This window comes from Amia ocellicauda, chromosome 4 (assembly GCF_036373705.1).
Source record: "Amia ocellicauda isolate fAmiCal2 chromosome 4, fAmiCal2.hap1, whole genome shotgun sequence".
In the NCBI taxonomy this organism is placed as follows: Eukaryota; Metazoa; Chordata; class Actinopteri; order Amiiformes; family Amiidae; genus Amia; species Amia ocellicauda.
The window spans coordinates 47773836-47789288 of record NC_089853.1 but is presented as its reverse complement, the minus strand read 5'-3'; the positions used below and the strand labels follow the sequence as shown (position 1 = coordinate 47789288).

The 15453-nt window shown below is 39.5% G+C and overlaps 1 protein-coding gene across 1 annotated transcript in view; it reads left to right on the top strand.

Moving 5' to 3' along the window:
• Positions 1-13823, top strand: part of cdh22 (cadherin 22) — a 163092-nt gene extending 149269 nt beyond the window's left edge. Inside the window, exon 11 of the mRNA XM_066702633.1 lies at positions 11898-13823. Coding sequence (XP_066558730.1) covers positions 11898-12409 — 512 coding nt within the window. The 3' untranslated portion in view covers positions 12410-13823. The remainder of the gene's footprint in view (positions 1-11897) is intronic.
• Positions 13824-15453: the final 1630 nt, after the last annotated feature.

The following is a 15453-nucleotide window of genomic DNA, read 5'->3' as shown; positions in this document are numbered from 1 at the left end:
AAATGTTGCCAAGAAATCAGAGCATCAATGCAGAAGTAGCTAGACATCTGGATGTATAACCAAAGGATACAGTCACCCAGACCTATGGTAGTGTTTGCTCAGGGGGTTAACCTGTGACAGACTGGTTACCTGTCTTGGAGGGAGTCTTCTGCCCTCAGTCACGTAACTCTATTCTCCATTCCCTGTTAGCTGCTTAGATTTGGAAAGACCTGGTCACTTAATGACCAAGAATTTACATTTGTGCAGCTTTTCATATCAAAGCCAAAGTCCTTAATTTCATAGCATTTCATACAATACTACCCCAGCTGGACCAAGACGAGTACACTGAAGCGATGCCAACACATGAGCCATTCTTAGGACCTCCATTCAAATCATGTCGGGAGGTGGCAAGGGTGGAAATTGAATCAAATCCCGCTTTATTAATGTGTCCGATTTGGCTGTGATACAGGAGTTGAAATTCACTGACTGTTTTTCCAGTCATGGAGAACACATGGAAAATGTGAAAATCTATTTCCTGGAAATATTTGAAAGGTCATGGAAAAAGGTGAAGTAAGGATAAAAAAACATAGTTAGCCAGTGTTTCCTTTCATCTCCTATGTAAACAAATTGAATAGCGGTGCACACAACATTAAAGTCCTTGGGTACGTTCAATGACAAGCTAAAAGTTACACAGCAGTTAAATTGTTTTTTGAAACGCTCCACCCAGATAGCTGTTGTGAATGGTGGGCTGTGGTGCCAATCACAACATTTCACCCACATGATCATACCCCACGGTCTCTTGTTTCCCAGTCTCGTTTCCCAGTCTCTCGCGAGTTTTGAGTTTCTGTCCTAACTCGGGCAGAATACAAATATTTGTCACGGATGAATGAGACACTACTTCAGAATAAGTTTCCTCATGTTAGCAAGCTTTCTTCAATCTGTTGTTCAGTTGTTCAGTTGTTGTTCAATTATACCTACTGATTTTGCTCTCTTGCTTGCCAGCTCATGTCAGATAGCCAGCTAACGGGGCAGGTGTGTACAGTAGTTGACATTACTTTAGCTAGAGCCGTGAGGATGCTGATTTTACGTTTAGCTTCTAATTTTCCCCTGACAAAACCTGTGCACTGGGCAACTGTGTATTTGTTATTTATTTATTTATTATACAGGTTACCCCTTTAATTTGTGTAGGTGTATGGTTCTATGGAGCAAATTAAATGAAGCCTCTACTTTGCTGATCATCTGTGCCTCCCTCTAGACATGGTGTGTACCCCTCCGTTTAGTAGTACCTATGAACTGCTCACACTGGTTGAGCATGCATGTGTGTCCAAAGCATAGACACCCGACCCATAGGGCATAGACCCCAACACTTTGAATTTAGGGTAGGGAAATTATATATTGTACCCCTTTTTTTCACTCACTATGATGCATAAAACATTTCAAAATGTAAATATGCGAAATGTAGTCAGGTCAGGTGCAGACTCTAAATAATCACATTACCCCCAACCACCTCCCCCTTAGTATTGGCTTGACCCAGGAGACAGGACGTCAGTGTCCAACACCAAAAAAATAAATAGTGGAGGTAATTGTGAACAAGCTGGCTGCCGAGGTACTGTATGAAATAAAATACATACTACTTCAAAGCTTCTTACATATTATGGCTCAAAATATTATTCTACTAATAATAATCATTGTGCGCATTTTTGCAACTATGCCAGTTAGGACAGCAACAGGGGAGCCAACATTCAGTGCACTAAAACTACTCAAAACATATTTGTCTCCACTATGAAAGAAGAAAGACTTTATGGGCTCGTGCACCTGTACATAAAGGACATTTTTTAATGTATGGAGATGTTATTGATGAATTTGGGGTTCACAGCAGGAGACTTTCTTTCACTTAGAAGCTCCTAGATCGGGGGGGAAACAGCTTCCAATGAAAACGCATATTTCTGGCAGGCACACAAATCGAAAGCATCCTCACCCGTCTCGATTACAGAGCTCCACCGAAATACATCTCTGTGATTGACAAGCGCCAGAAACCCCATCTAGTTTGCTGCATTATGTCGGTTGATGCATGATTTTTGGCCGGACGTGTCCCATTAATGTTATGTGTTCAGGAAGCAAAGATATTGTAATGAACTGGCAATAGAGACTGTCCGAGTTGAGCCCATGACTGATAGAGACTACACTGTAGTTGTGTTTTATTATCCATCCTATGTGAGTGTCGTTCTCTTCCTTGTGCTTGTAAAAACTGAAGTACAATATAATTTAAGTGCGTGTGAATTAAAACATTCCAGCAATATTAAAATATCATGCAGGATCCATATAGTTTTTTTGTTTGTCTGTTTGTTTGTTTTATTTACTGTAAGCTAGAAAGTTCCATTACACAAACCTGTCAACACCGCTTTGTATCGGGCCTGACGTCAAGCAGGTCGAAACAAACGTTCTATGCCGAAAAGTCAAGATCAACCACGAGCATTTTTAAATATCATAAACATAATTTTTAATAATACATACATAATACACCCTTCTATTATAAATGCCGAGCTTAGAGTTGTTTGAAAAATAAACCTAATTAATATAGTTTAAAAAGCTATAAGTCTTGTATTACAACATTTTGAATTCCTGTAAAATGTCCCTGGAAGTTGAAATATGACTTAGGCATGCAAATTTAGCAAGTAGTCTATTTGTTAACTTAAAATTGATAATGTAGACTGTATTACTAAATCATATATTTTTTTAATTTATATTTTGCTAAAAAAAATATATATATTGTAGTTGCAGGATTTTGCTGACAACAATTTTTATTATTTTTCAGTTGAATTATGGTTCTTTAGAAAAATGATTGATTATACAAGGAAACAATATTATGCAGTTACTGTAGCAAAAAATAATTGAAGGTGGGAGCTTTTGAGATATTCTGGGTGAATGACACTGACAGGTGGTAATTGTAATGGTTAAAAAATATGTATCTTTAGTTAGTTTCAGTTTAATTTACAAAAGATACCTTAGCCAAAATGAGAGGATTTAGGTTTTATTTTATACATCTTTCAGAAAACCTCAGTGGACCTCTTAATGCCTTAGTCAATTAAGTGAGTCCTCACCTCAGAACAGCATTACCTCTACTTGTGGGTAGGCCTATAGTCCCGATATTTCAGTAAAAGGCAGTGATCAAATCATAATTGTGAAATTGTTTCAGTTATTGTATTTGTTGCAGATCTTTGTGTGTGTCCTCATTATACTGCCAGTCAACAACTAAGGGAAAATAGTTGGGGGAATAAAAACAATGGTTTTCTATGTTGGTGGTAGATGAGGGTGGCATTATAATGGTGGGCGGTATAGCGAGCGAGCACTGTATATCCAAACACGAGTCATGGAAAATGTCCTTGAAAAGCCCTGGAAAATTATTTCCTAATAAGAGTGGGAACCCTGTTTTTTTCTTTTTTTTCAAGCAGCCCCCTCAGGTCCCAAGATGCAGTTAGATCAATCGCGGATTGACGAAGCAAATGAAAACAAATTTCTGCCTAATTACCTACAAACAAACAATCCCTCCATCAATTCATTTAGAGTGCAGGGAGATGAATATATCGCGGTGCGGGGAGGCATCTGCACACATCCTTTCCAATTATAGCCCATCTGCCGTGATAAGCTGCTTTCAGATGTTGCTGCACTGAAGCCCAAGGGCAAATTAGCTGTCTTGTCAAGAACGCTTAGCTGAACATCTGTACCCGGCAGGGGCAGTCACAAGTGGCTCAGGTACAAGCATAAACATGACTGTCCAGGTTTTCAGCGGGACAAAGACAGCTCAGGACCCCAGTATCCCTTCTGAACTTTTATATGTGAAGGACATTCATGCCTTCCTGAATTAGCAGCTCCTTCAGAGTACAGAAAGGCATGCTGGTGTGGGCTGACTTGTTGCCATCTGCAATGGTCTGTGCTTGATCTTGGTTTTCAATTAAAAGTCTGGTTTGTATCAGAAAGGCTTTAGTGCTTTCATGCAGAAATGTGGTAAAGATATCAGCCCACAGTAAAGGGTGTGTTTAAAAACCTGCCCTGTCTCAAAGTCCTGGGGATTAAGGAGCCTATCGGTAGTTTTTTCTTTAAGTCTTCTGTAGCTGCTGTCTGGGTCAGATCAGACAACCTAGACAGGATACAAATGTGGCGGCTTCTTGTATACTGTATGGATAGATAGAGGTTTGCAATTCTCAGTGTTATCAGGTATCATTACAAACAGGCAAATTAAGATAATTGTGGTTGTACATGTTTTTAAAATATTCTACAACATAAATAAATAGGTATGTGTGTCTATAATTCATTTGACCATAGTCACACAATTCAGCTAATTGGGTAATTAAAAGTAGGCCCTTTTAATAATGAGTGAAATGCATTATGGTCAATCAGAGACTCTCGCCTCTACCCCTCATTCCCCTACCAACATCCACATAAGATGTCAGGAGAGAATGGGGGCTCAATCAGTATCGGGGTGGGGTTGAGATCATCGGTAGCAGTCAGTGTCAAGGTGTTAACCTCCCGAGCTTTTGCCGCTCTTTAAAAAAATCCAGCCATTTCAAGTGTTATTTTTCAAGTAATTTACACAAAATACAGGTAATTACTGGGCCTCTATACAAGCCATTTATACAAATTAATACGCCTGTCAGTGCTGCTTTTACCTACTGCTCAGGGAAAAATGGGCAGACTGTGAAAATGAAGGAAAACAAATGCTTTTTCGTTAAACGTGAGCAGACTGCAGCCTCTGTCCCTCTGTGGGAAGGTGGAGGTGTCCTGTGGTGTGCTTTATATATATATATATATATATATATAATAGGCAACTGCCCCCTCCCCAGCTCAAAAAGGAAAAACTAAATCCAGCAGCATAATTTACAACATCGGCTGCCGCATGCATAATGTGTTTCATGAGGTGGAAATGTGCAAAAACAGCAGGCGAGTTTCCTTATTTATTTCTCGAAGATGCATTGTGTGGTTGTCCCCTGGAATAGCATGTAGAGGGCGTGGAGTACCTAGGGTGAGGTTGATCCATTAGTTGAATGGTTCTGGTTCTCAAACACCCGGAGAAAATGCAATTTTCAGCCCAGATGTGAAATCAGCAAACTAAAACTCCATTCTTTCATGATATTAAGGCCCAGCTGGAAATCTAACCCCGGCAGAGCTGGCAACCTGATCAGATAAGCACAGCAGCACTGCTACATTCATTATTTATGGTCCCTGGGCAGGATTTTGTAGTAAATAGGGTTAAGTTGACATTGTAGAAAGAGAATGGAGAGATGAAAAGAAACAACCTAAAACCGAGGAACCATGAAGAAAAGGGTGAAAGAGAAATAGTTGAAGAAAATGAAGATTTGTCAGCCTATGATCATCTTTAAACAATATATATATATATATTTCCCCCTTATTTTGCTCATTTCTTAATTCAAGATGACCTTTAGAATTTGCATGGGAAGGAGCCGTGTGTGATCAGAGAACTCAGTGTGCCCGTGGCCTGGATGATGGCTTAATTGCAGCCTTTGGCACCCTCGCCAGGCGTTTTGTCCCAGGGCGCATGACATGGGCTTAATTCCCTGATGAACCAGAACTAACTCTGTGGTGCGGTGATGACTGTGGTGCTGTGACAGGGCCCTGTGACACTCCAGTGCTCCCAGGCACTGTGGTGATGGAGCCGATCTGATTCTGTAAGAAGTTAATCGGATTTTGTGGCGGATTTGAGAAGATGGGCGGGAGGAGGGGTGGGAAGAAGGGGTGATTTCCCCCCAGCCTCCAGCAGAGTGGTCCTAATTGGTCCCAATGACTGGGGCTCAAAGATCCAGCCATGCCAAGATTAGTGCTGCTCTGGTTCTGTGAATCTCCTTCAATCGGCATGCTTTTTGAAGATCTCTCAAATGGCTTAATAGCAGTTCAGAGGAGAGGAAGATGAACTGAAACACCTGGGATCTCTGGAATCCCACAAGTACTTGGTGAAACATTAAAAGCATCCAAAAAAGGAGTAGTTGGTGACATCTGTTATTTAATTTCTTACTTGTTGCATGCATTATTAAATGTGTTCTGTGTGATTCCCTATGGTTTCCTCTGCTTAGACTGTTCTTTTCTATGCTGATTGAACTGCTTTTGTCAAAAATAGTTTCTGGAATGAATTCTCAAAGCAAATCATTACGTTACTGCTCCATGCTGTTTGGCCATTGGTGCAGTATTATGGTGCAACCCCCAATACTTTCCAATGGCATTGCCTTTCATTTCCCTTTTGGTGACTTTATATTTGGTTAATTCTAGTCTAGGCAGAAACAAAAGGCAGAAAGTAGCACAGCACAGATGTAATACAGGCCCACATCCCTTATCCACAATTCCGAATTTCAAAAAGCTCTGAAAACGTGGTATACTGTCAAAAAGGTGCTTGGTGTCAGTTGTGTCTCAGTGCTCCTAGCAGTCACATGTGTGTCAGGTGCTCTCTGATATTGTTTGCTTTTTTGCTTGAAGTTTTATTGTATATTCGCTGCAAGAAATATTAATGTATTTGCATACAGGGTTCTGCCACAGACCATGCTGCGGTGTTACCTTAATATACAGCACATATACTGTTCTACCTTTCTGAAATCCAAACAATTTCGAATTCTGAAACACATCTGGCCACAAGGGTTTTGGATAAGGGATTGTGAACCTGTACTATGAAACTAAGTATCTGTAGACACAGCTATGGACCCTCTCAACTGATGAGAAAATAAACAGAAAATCGTTGGACTTGCCTGTCATCTTTCTTAACAGTAGAAGTAGTATACTAACTGTAGTATACTTCCACAAACCTGATGCTAATTGTATTTCCATTTTTTCTTTCTTCCAGCAGTGCATTGACATCTTTTCCTTTTGCTAATGCTGTAATGCACACTCTCCTGTTGCCACCACACAATAGGAGTGATTGTCAATGGCCTTGCATTGTAATCTGCGTTTGACCTAAGCAGGGTCTAGAATGCCAAATAGGTTCTCCACAGAATGCCAAATAGGTTCCCTGCAGACCAGTTTACGTAAAACCCTTTTCTTTGTGATGGGGACTCCAAATGTAGGAAGAGACAAACATGAGAAGGTGACAGACACGAGGAGACAATTTGTCCCATCTTGCCCTTTCAGTTGCTAGTATCTTATTGAACCAATGATATAACTACTTGAAGGAGCTCAGGGAATCTGCTCATTAGTTGCTTTATCACACAGATGTAAGGCCATAAGAACAGCAGTCTTCCTTCGGTAGTTTATTTTCCCTATTATTTTGATAATATAGTGTATACAGTTAGGTCCATAAATATTTGGACAGTGACACATTTGTCATCATTTTGCCTCTGTACACCACCACAACAGATTTGAAAGGATACAATCAAGATGTTCTGTAAGTGTAGACATTCATCTTTAATTTGAGGGTAGTTACATCCAAATTGGGTGAATGGTGTAGGAATTACACACATTTGTATATGTGGTCCCCCCTATTTTAGGGGCTCAAAAGTAATTGGATAAACTAACATAATCATGAATTAAATTGTGAGTTTCAATACTTGGTTGCAAATCCTTTGCAGTCAATGACTGCCTGAAGTCTGGAACCCATAACAACACCAGATGCTGGGTTTATTCCCTGGTGATGCTCTGCCAGGCCTGTACTGCAGCTGTCTTTAGTTCCTGCTTGTTCTTGGGGCGTTTGTTTCCTTTCAAATCCAAAATGATGAATTGTGTCACTGTCCAAATATTTATGGACCTAACTGTATGTTATCTATTAAAGATCTTGTGACATTTCAGATGTCCATGCTATCAGTAAATAGTACAGCTAGTACTGAACTGAGGGGAAGTCTATATTATATATTTTAATCTGCAGCTGTCAATATGGGAAGATAAGTGAGTTTAGTTTGTTTTGGAGGTATTACCACTAAACCCCATAGCTCCTCTGAGCATTCAAGACTTAGAAAGATCAAGTCATTTTTTTGTTGTTGTTGTTTTAAAGTTGGATGAAAGAAGCAAGAAACATTTCAGTCGGATTCCTAACAGGCACAACAATTGAACTGTAGTTGTCACTTTACCCACTAAGGAGCAAATACAGTATCTAAATCTATATAGTCATAGTCATAGTCATTCTAAGTCATAAGATTTATCTGCTATGACCCGAATAAATTATCAATCAATCAATCAATCCATTTCAATGTATTATAGCGCCCCATATACGCTAAAGCATCTGAGGGCGCTGCACAATTTAATAAAAACACACACACACACAAAAATCATACTTCATATTTTTGACTAAAAGCCTGATCAAACAGGAACGTTTTTAAACAAGATTTTTCAAAACAAACACTATTCATTAATAGTAGTGCTTATCTAGATGCTGTTTTGTTACTAGTTTAATAAAGCCTTCATAGTCAGAAACATTTCCATTCAAGAGGATTCAGATATCTACATAATAAAGTCTAAATAAATATTGGCTGGTCTAAATTGCCCAACTATAACTGGGATCAAACTCCATGTCTTTCCCCAATTTGTCTCAGGTTGTTCCTGTTGTTAGGAAATGTCGTGGTGTTTTGTTTGAAAGCTTTATTTTAAAAACAATATGCATATATTCTTAGTGGTATAAATAGTTGGCATTCCTTCGGGAGATTTGGAGTCAAGGGTGTATTAGATGAAAAATAAGTGGGAGTTATATTAATTCATAATGTGTAAGGCCATGAAACATAATATCAGTCTGCTTCCAAAAAATAATACAAATAAATCAGTGTTTGTTTTGTTTTCTCTCCAGGGTGTTAAACATATCTGTTTTACATATGATAACATTTTTAAATCATGACATCATTGTATAATTTTAACATGGTTTACATGCATTTCAGAAACATTTGATCAATCTAGTCTACCATTTGGAAGAGACTAATTACAGCAATTTGGGGTGTGTGTGTGTGTGTGTGTGTTTGCCAATATTTAGCTGCTTTGACATTGACCAGAAAGTTTCAATCCACTGTTTAATTGAGCACTTCTCCTAAAACCTTACTTTAATAAAACACACAACCTGTCCACATTCTCATGGATTTGTTTCTGCAGGCATTACTTGGTGCTAGACCATATGAGACTCCATTTCCTGGTTAAAAGTGGCAACGTCTTGCATTTCTTTGACCGATTGTTTGTCGGGTATCACGCATTAAGAGGTGGAAATGAATCCCGGCATGCTTAAAAATTGAAATTTTAAAGGTTACAAAAAAAATCCATTTCCCTGAGCCTATTAAACATTCCCACTCGCTTCGGCTAGAGATGAAAATTAATCGTGAAAAACTCCAAATTGAAATGTAAAGGCCATCTTAGCTTGTTCCCTAGCCTCATCTCAATCCCCAATCCCATTGGGCCATGCCTCCCTGTGTCCAAACAATCTCATCAGTATGCTTGAGATGAAAATCAAGACTGTAAATTAAGAAAAGGAAAAAAAAAATCTGTAGTAATCATTTTAACCCTGTAGTTGCGTAATCAGAAGATTTTGTGGTTATCTAACTCTTTCTAAAGTATCAGGCTTTACACAGTTGATAGATTTGGCTTGATAGAGTGATGTAATCCCCAGAGGCAAGATGTTCATCAGAACCATGCTGACATGAAGCAGGGCAGCCTATATATGGAGAACCATAGATTCCCTAATTTACATTATAGGTCGAGAAAAGAGCTGGGTCCATGGGCATTGATGTGTAACACCTGTAAATGCAAAAACTGAAATGCTAAAACTGCTTTTCATTTGCAACACAAAATGCGATTGTTGATCAAGTGTACATTCAAATGCCAACCATTCTGATGCAGTGATGTAACGCATGCAAGATAGATTCAAGGAATCAGATACAGCACACTCCATAGTTTCTTTTAAAATGTTTATTGAAGTATAGGAAGGATCTCGTCAACATGGATGTGATGAGACCTATATGTCATTTCAACACTGCAGATTAATAGTAACACCTGCTAAATGTGTTTGACAGGTCATTCACATGCGTTTGAATCTGAGTAAGTATATTGTCAAAACAAAACGTTTTTCACACATTTAAAAGCAATGTATATCACACATTAAGAATGTGCACAACCTCTGTCCGAGAGCACTTAAAACACTGGTTCTTGTATCAGTTTGAGTTGTGTTACATATCTTCCTAATAGATAGAGCAGGTCTTAATAGCTGTAGGTTTCTCTTTTCCATCTCCCTACCTCCCTATCAATAGCTGTTAAGACATGTCTGCATCGCAATTAAGAGAAAACTCTTAATTGAATTTAAGTGTTTTGTTTTTTTCTGCAAATGTAGCTAATTGTAAACAATTGACTTTGTATCAGTTTCCTGAATTGAAAATTTGTGAGAACTACTCCATTCCCTTCATGAGCAAAATGGCCAAAAGTACTAGGATAAATACACTGGAATGCTAAACAGAGGCAACTGCAAAAACTTAAATGCCAGTCCAAATAGGGTCCACGTTGAACAATTAAATTAATTTGAGAGGGCATAGAAAAAAATTATATCATATCAAAATAAAACGTGAGCAGCTTTATTAAATGTAGTGTACTGCAAGTTTAGTGTGAAAAATCACTGTGCAAACAGAGTTAAGGTAGACCAACTCTCTGGGGCATCCTAGTCACACAGCCCAGAATTTATGCAGTGATATTTGGGCTATAGTACCCAACCTGGGCACCAAGCACAGGTCTGTACCAGTTAAACCACTCTGGAGCCCTGTTTAAAAATAACTGGAAAATGTGTATTTATTCTCAAAAATAAAAGCAGAAACCTGAAGCTCTATCAATGCAGTACTATATCTGAATGTTGTGAAACATTTGCACCGTTTCATTGAATTATTTATCACAAACTGCTGATGCTTGTATACTACCAAATTGCCTGAACCTAAGATAAACATGAGCAGAAAAAGCCATGATAAAAAAAAACAACAACATGAACATTGGTGTGACATAATCTCTTAAAATATTAATAAAACAGGAAGAAATATGTGTAAGTGAAGCACAGCCCACTGACCTTTAAATCAAATGGTAGTTTTGACTATTGTCTCTCAAACTACATCTGCATGTAATAAAGTACCTCCAGGTAGGCATAATACCAATAGCTAAATCCTAATTGCTAATTAGACAGTGCTATGACTCAAAAGTACATGATTTTATTTATTTGAATACTATAATTCTTACACTTAATATGTTAATGATGTATTGTAGGATCCACTTGTGCCTGAGACTTTGCTCATCACATTTTGTATTTCAGTTGAAACAAGAATAAATCAACTGAAAATATGAATGATATAATGTTATAACACACTCTGTCCTTGCAGATATCAGTACCTTCAAATGTACCTTCAAAATTCTACACAAATTATGGCAAAGAGCCTTTCTGCATCTAACACTAGCACAACATACTAAAACTAACAGAAATAGTGTTTTACAGGGAGCCGAAAGCATTGTATAAGGTCACTCTGCAAACAGAACATAATTATGGTTGATACCAATATATTGTACTCCTGTACATCATTAGCATATATGTTGACAGGGTAGTTTTGACAAAGCCTGCAGTGTATATATTATCACTATCACTGAACATTTACTGATTTAATGGACCTCCTGATCAATCAAACCAATGGCCAGAGTATGTCTCTACCTTGCAGTTCCCTTGTGAACTGATTGCTATTTAAACAGGGTAAGACCTGCTGGAATGGAAACCTGTTAACAGCACATGAAGCTGAAGGAAGAATGCTAAAGCAGCTGCTAACCTGGGAAGGATAGAGCGAGAAATATAGGATCCTTAGAAGGGGTGGTCAATGATTTATCCATTTGAGATTGGGGTACCAACAGCTGCCTTCAAGCATTCGTATGTGTAAAACACCAAAAGGTTCCCTTGGTTCTAACACAGCCATTCTTCCATTCTTTCTTCCCTCCAGTTCTCGTGCTTCTCATCTTGACGCTGAAGCGCCACCGCAAGGGCCAGCGCATGTCCGAGGATGAGGAGGACATGAGAGACAATGTGATCAAGTACAACGACGAGGGCGGGGGCGAGCAGGACACGCAGGCCTACGACATGAGTGCCCTGCGCAGCCTGTACGACTTCCCCGAGGTGAAGGGCGCCGACTCGGGGCCAGACCTGCACTCGCTGCCCCAGTGGGTCCAGAGCCACGTGGGTGGGGGGGACGGCCTGGCAGACTTCTCCATGTTCCGAGGCTACATCCGCAAGAAGGTGGAGCAGGCCGACGCTGATCTCTCGGTGCCCCCCTACGACTCCTTCCAGACCTATGCCTTTGAGGGTTCCAGCTCTCCGGCATTGTCCCTCAGCTCTATCAACACCCTCTCCACCACCTCCGAGCAGGACTTCTCCTACCTGTCCAACTGGGGACCACGCTTCCGCCAACTGGCCAGCCTCTATGCAGCAGGGCACCCCGAGGAGGAAGGTTCCTAGCACTCTGATGGCTCTCCGGCTCACCCCCATGCCAATCCCACCCCAACACTACTTCCCACTCTGAGAAAAAATTAAAGCAGACTGAACTTTCCACCTTTTTACAGACCTTTGTACAGACCATCTAGGGATGTTGTGTTGGTTAGTTACGCATGGGAGCTTAGGAAATGGGTGGAAAGTGGCAACTCTCGCTACTACGGGAGCACAAACGCGCCCTAGGATTGGCACCCACAAACAACAAAAAGGTGGGAGGTAGCGAAAATAGATCTAAAGGGTGAATGAGCAAGGCATGGAAAAGCAAAGGGAGATTTTGCTTCATTTGAAAAGCTGACAAGAGGAATGACACTGTGCGTCCTACTGTGCATTTTCTTTTCTTTTATTTTCTTTGTATAGACAAGAAATTTGTATGTTTTATATCACCTTTATTTCGGTAATTTTTTCGTCCTTATCTAAGAACCCGATAACTTCACAAGCTTTTAAGAACAAGTGAATTTATTCTTTAGCAAGCAACAAACGCACAACATCCAAAGAGTATATTATTGAGCAAGGCCAAATCTAGACAAATGAATATTTATTAACTATTTATTTATTTATGTTATTTATTTATGTAATTTTTTTTTTTTTTTTTTTTTTTTTTTTTAAGTTTAAAGGTCTTGGCAACTGAATTGGATATCACTTGGGAAAGGAGGCGAGGAAATACAAATGTAGCTGATGGACACATTGGCTGTAAGTCCAGTAATTTAACTGTTTCTTTTTTTATGTTGTTGCAAACTATTTCAAGAACATTCTGTCAAACATCCGAGAATGCTGTGTGATTTGGACACTGGCAGACTTAAAGAACATATACATATGTTTTTTAAAGAACACTTTTTTGTAAGACTACAGCTTTAGATGACAGATGGGGGGAAAATATGAAAATTCGAGTATGTGGTTTGGTCTTAGTACTTAACCTTGCATCCTTTCTATTATTACGCTTTCCGAAGCAGAAGAAAATAATGAAAGTGACGTGTGAACATTACATTTTTCGGTTGATTTCTTTGTTTAGATGTTTAGTTTTTTTCTGTTGTTGTTGTTTTTTTTGGTGGGTTTAAAAGGTATTTGTTAAATAGCAATAATATGAAGACATTTTAGGGTAAAACTAAGAAAAAAAAAATACATGTGGTGAATGATTCTGATATATTTGTTTTACCTGTGTGTGTGTGTGAAAGTGTCTAGGAAACTCTCTTTTTTCTAACTTGATTTATACCTTCCTTCAATACTGATTTCATTCCTTTCTTTGATTAGAGGCCAATAGTTTCTGGAAAAAGTGTACCAAACCCCTACCACCTCCCCCATGTGCTGATGAGAATTCAGTGTCGACCTTTACTTGCAGATGTATGGAAAAATAAAACTGAAATCAATAAATATTTTAAGGAAATTATTTTCTTAAAACTTTACCTGTCTTTGTATGTTGGGGGTAGTGGTGGCGGTGGGCGGGTTTGTAGGGCGTGGAGGGTTTTTATAAGGTTGTCGTGCCGCTGAATCTATATACGCCAGTGGGATTTTGTTTTATTCTCTCTTTCAATGGTGAAAGCTGTCTCAAAGTCTTTACAGTGTCATAGGGCAACATCAGTGACTCTGGGTTACAAGTTATGTACTTTACCAAACTGGGTCATTTAGAGCATGTTCATAGTCTGTTTCATTTCAGATATCAGAGGATTATGCTGTTCAACTTTTTAAGCAGCTTCCATGTAAAGTGACTGAACTTGGCTCCTGGACTCAACCAGTGACAGCCTCTACTCAAACGTGCATGTGGGGCCCTGTAGCTGAGACGCCCAGCATTATTAAAGAAAGTTCATAGTCAGCCGCAGGGTGAGGCGAGAAATACTGTATTTATTTAACTTCAAGGTGAAAAAATTAAGAAATAATAGGGCCAATATACTGATACCAAAACAAACAAACAAACTGCAAGGAGAGCAAGACCCTTCCTCTCAGGCTTACCATCTGAGGTCCTGAATGATGAATACACAACATGAACAGGTTGAATACACACAACAAGCAATACCAACAAAGTTCCTGGCCAGGACACAAAGGGAAACAAACATAAAAACATATTTTTCTAAACATATTTAACCATTGGATTATTACTCAATTTTTTAACAGACGCCCTTATCCAGGGTTTACAATTTACAATTGTTACAAGATATCACATTATGTTTTACATTTACGTATTTATACAGCTGGACATATACTGGAGCAATCTAGGTAAAGTACCTTGCTCAAGGGTACAACAGCAGTGCCCCCACCTCGGATTGGACCCACAACCCTCCAGAGTCCAGAGCCCTAACCACTACTCCACACTGCTGCCTGGTTACTACTATACCGCATATGTTTCCCACTATGTGTGCATCCACGGCAAGAGGCGACGACCGCACTGCACACATCTACGTCTTACAAGACCAGATCTAGAAAGAATGCAGGTAAAAGAACAAGAATGTCTGGGATAGAGATCGTTCTATCACATTATTTTCCCCCTCTCCATGATTACACATATTGGGCAATCTAGACAACTAATCTGCCACTACATTTTGATCTGTACAGCTGCAGGGCCAGGTACCACCGTGTCAAGTGGGGATTGGTGTCCACTCCACTCGGACCCACTGGCATGTCTGGCCACTCAGAGTCAAACCAACTGATTCTTTCCAGGACATTCCACAGGTGGTTAAGATGTTCTTCAGATGTAGATGACCACATCACACCACATCATCCTGCTGCAGCATGTTCTTCCCAGTCTTGCAGCACACAGTTAATTAAATTCTGGAAGGTGGCATGGGGCATGGCCTTGGATTTAAATAATCCAAACAGTACCCTTAATGCCATGCAGGATCTTGAAGGCAACGACAGAAGGACCTGCCAGTACAATGGTAGAGGTAAAACTTGCCTTTCCCAAGCACTCAAGCAACTCCTCAATCTGTGGCATTGGGTATTTCTGAAGTTAAACAAATGCTTCCATCCTTCTTGGGTACCAGAATGACAGGACTGGACCATGCACTCTGGTACTCTTTAGA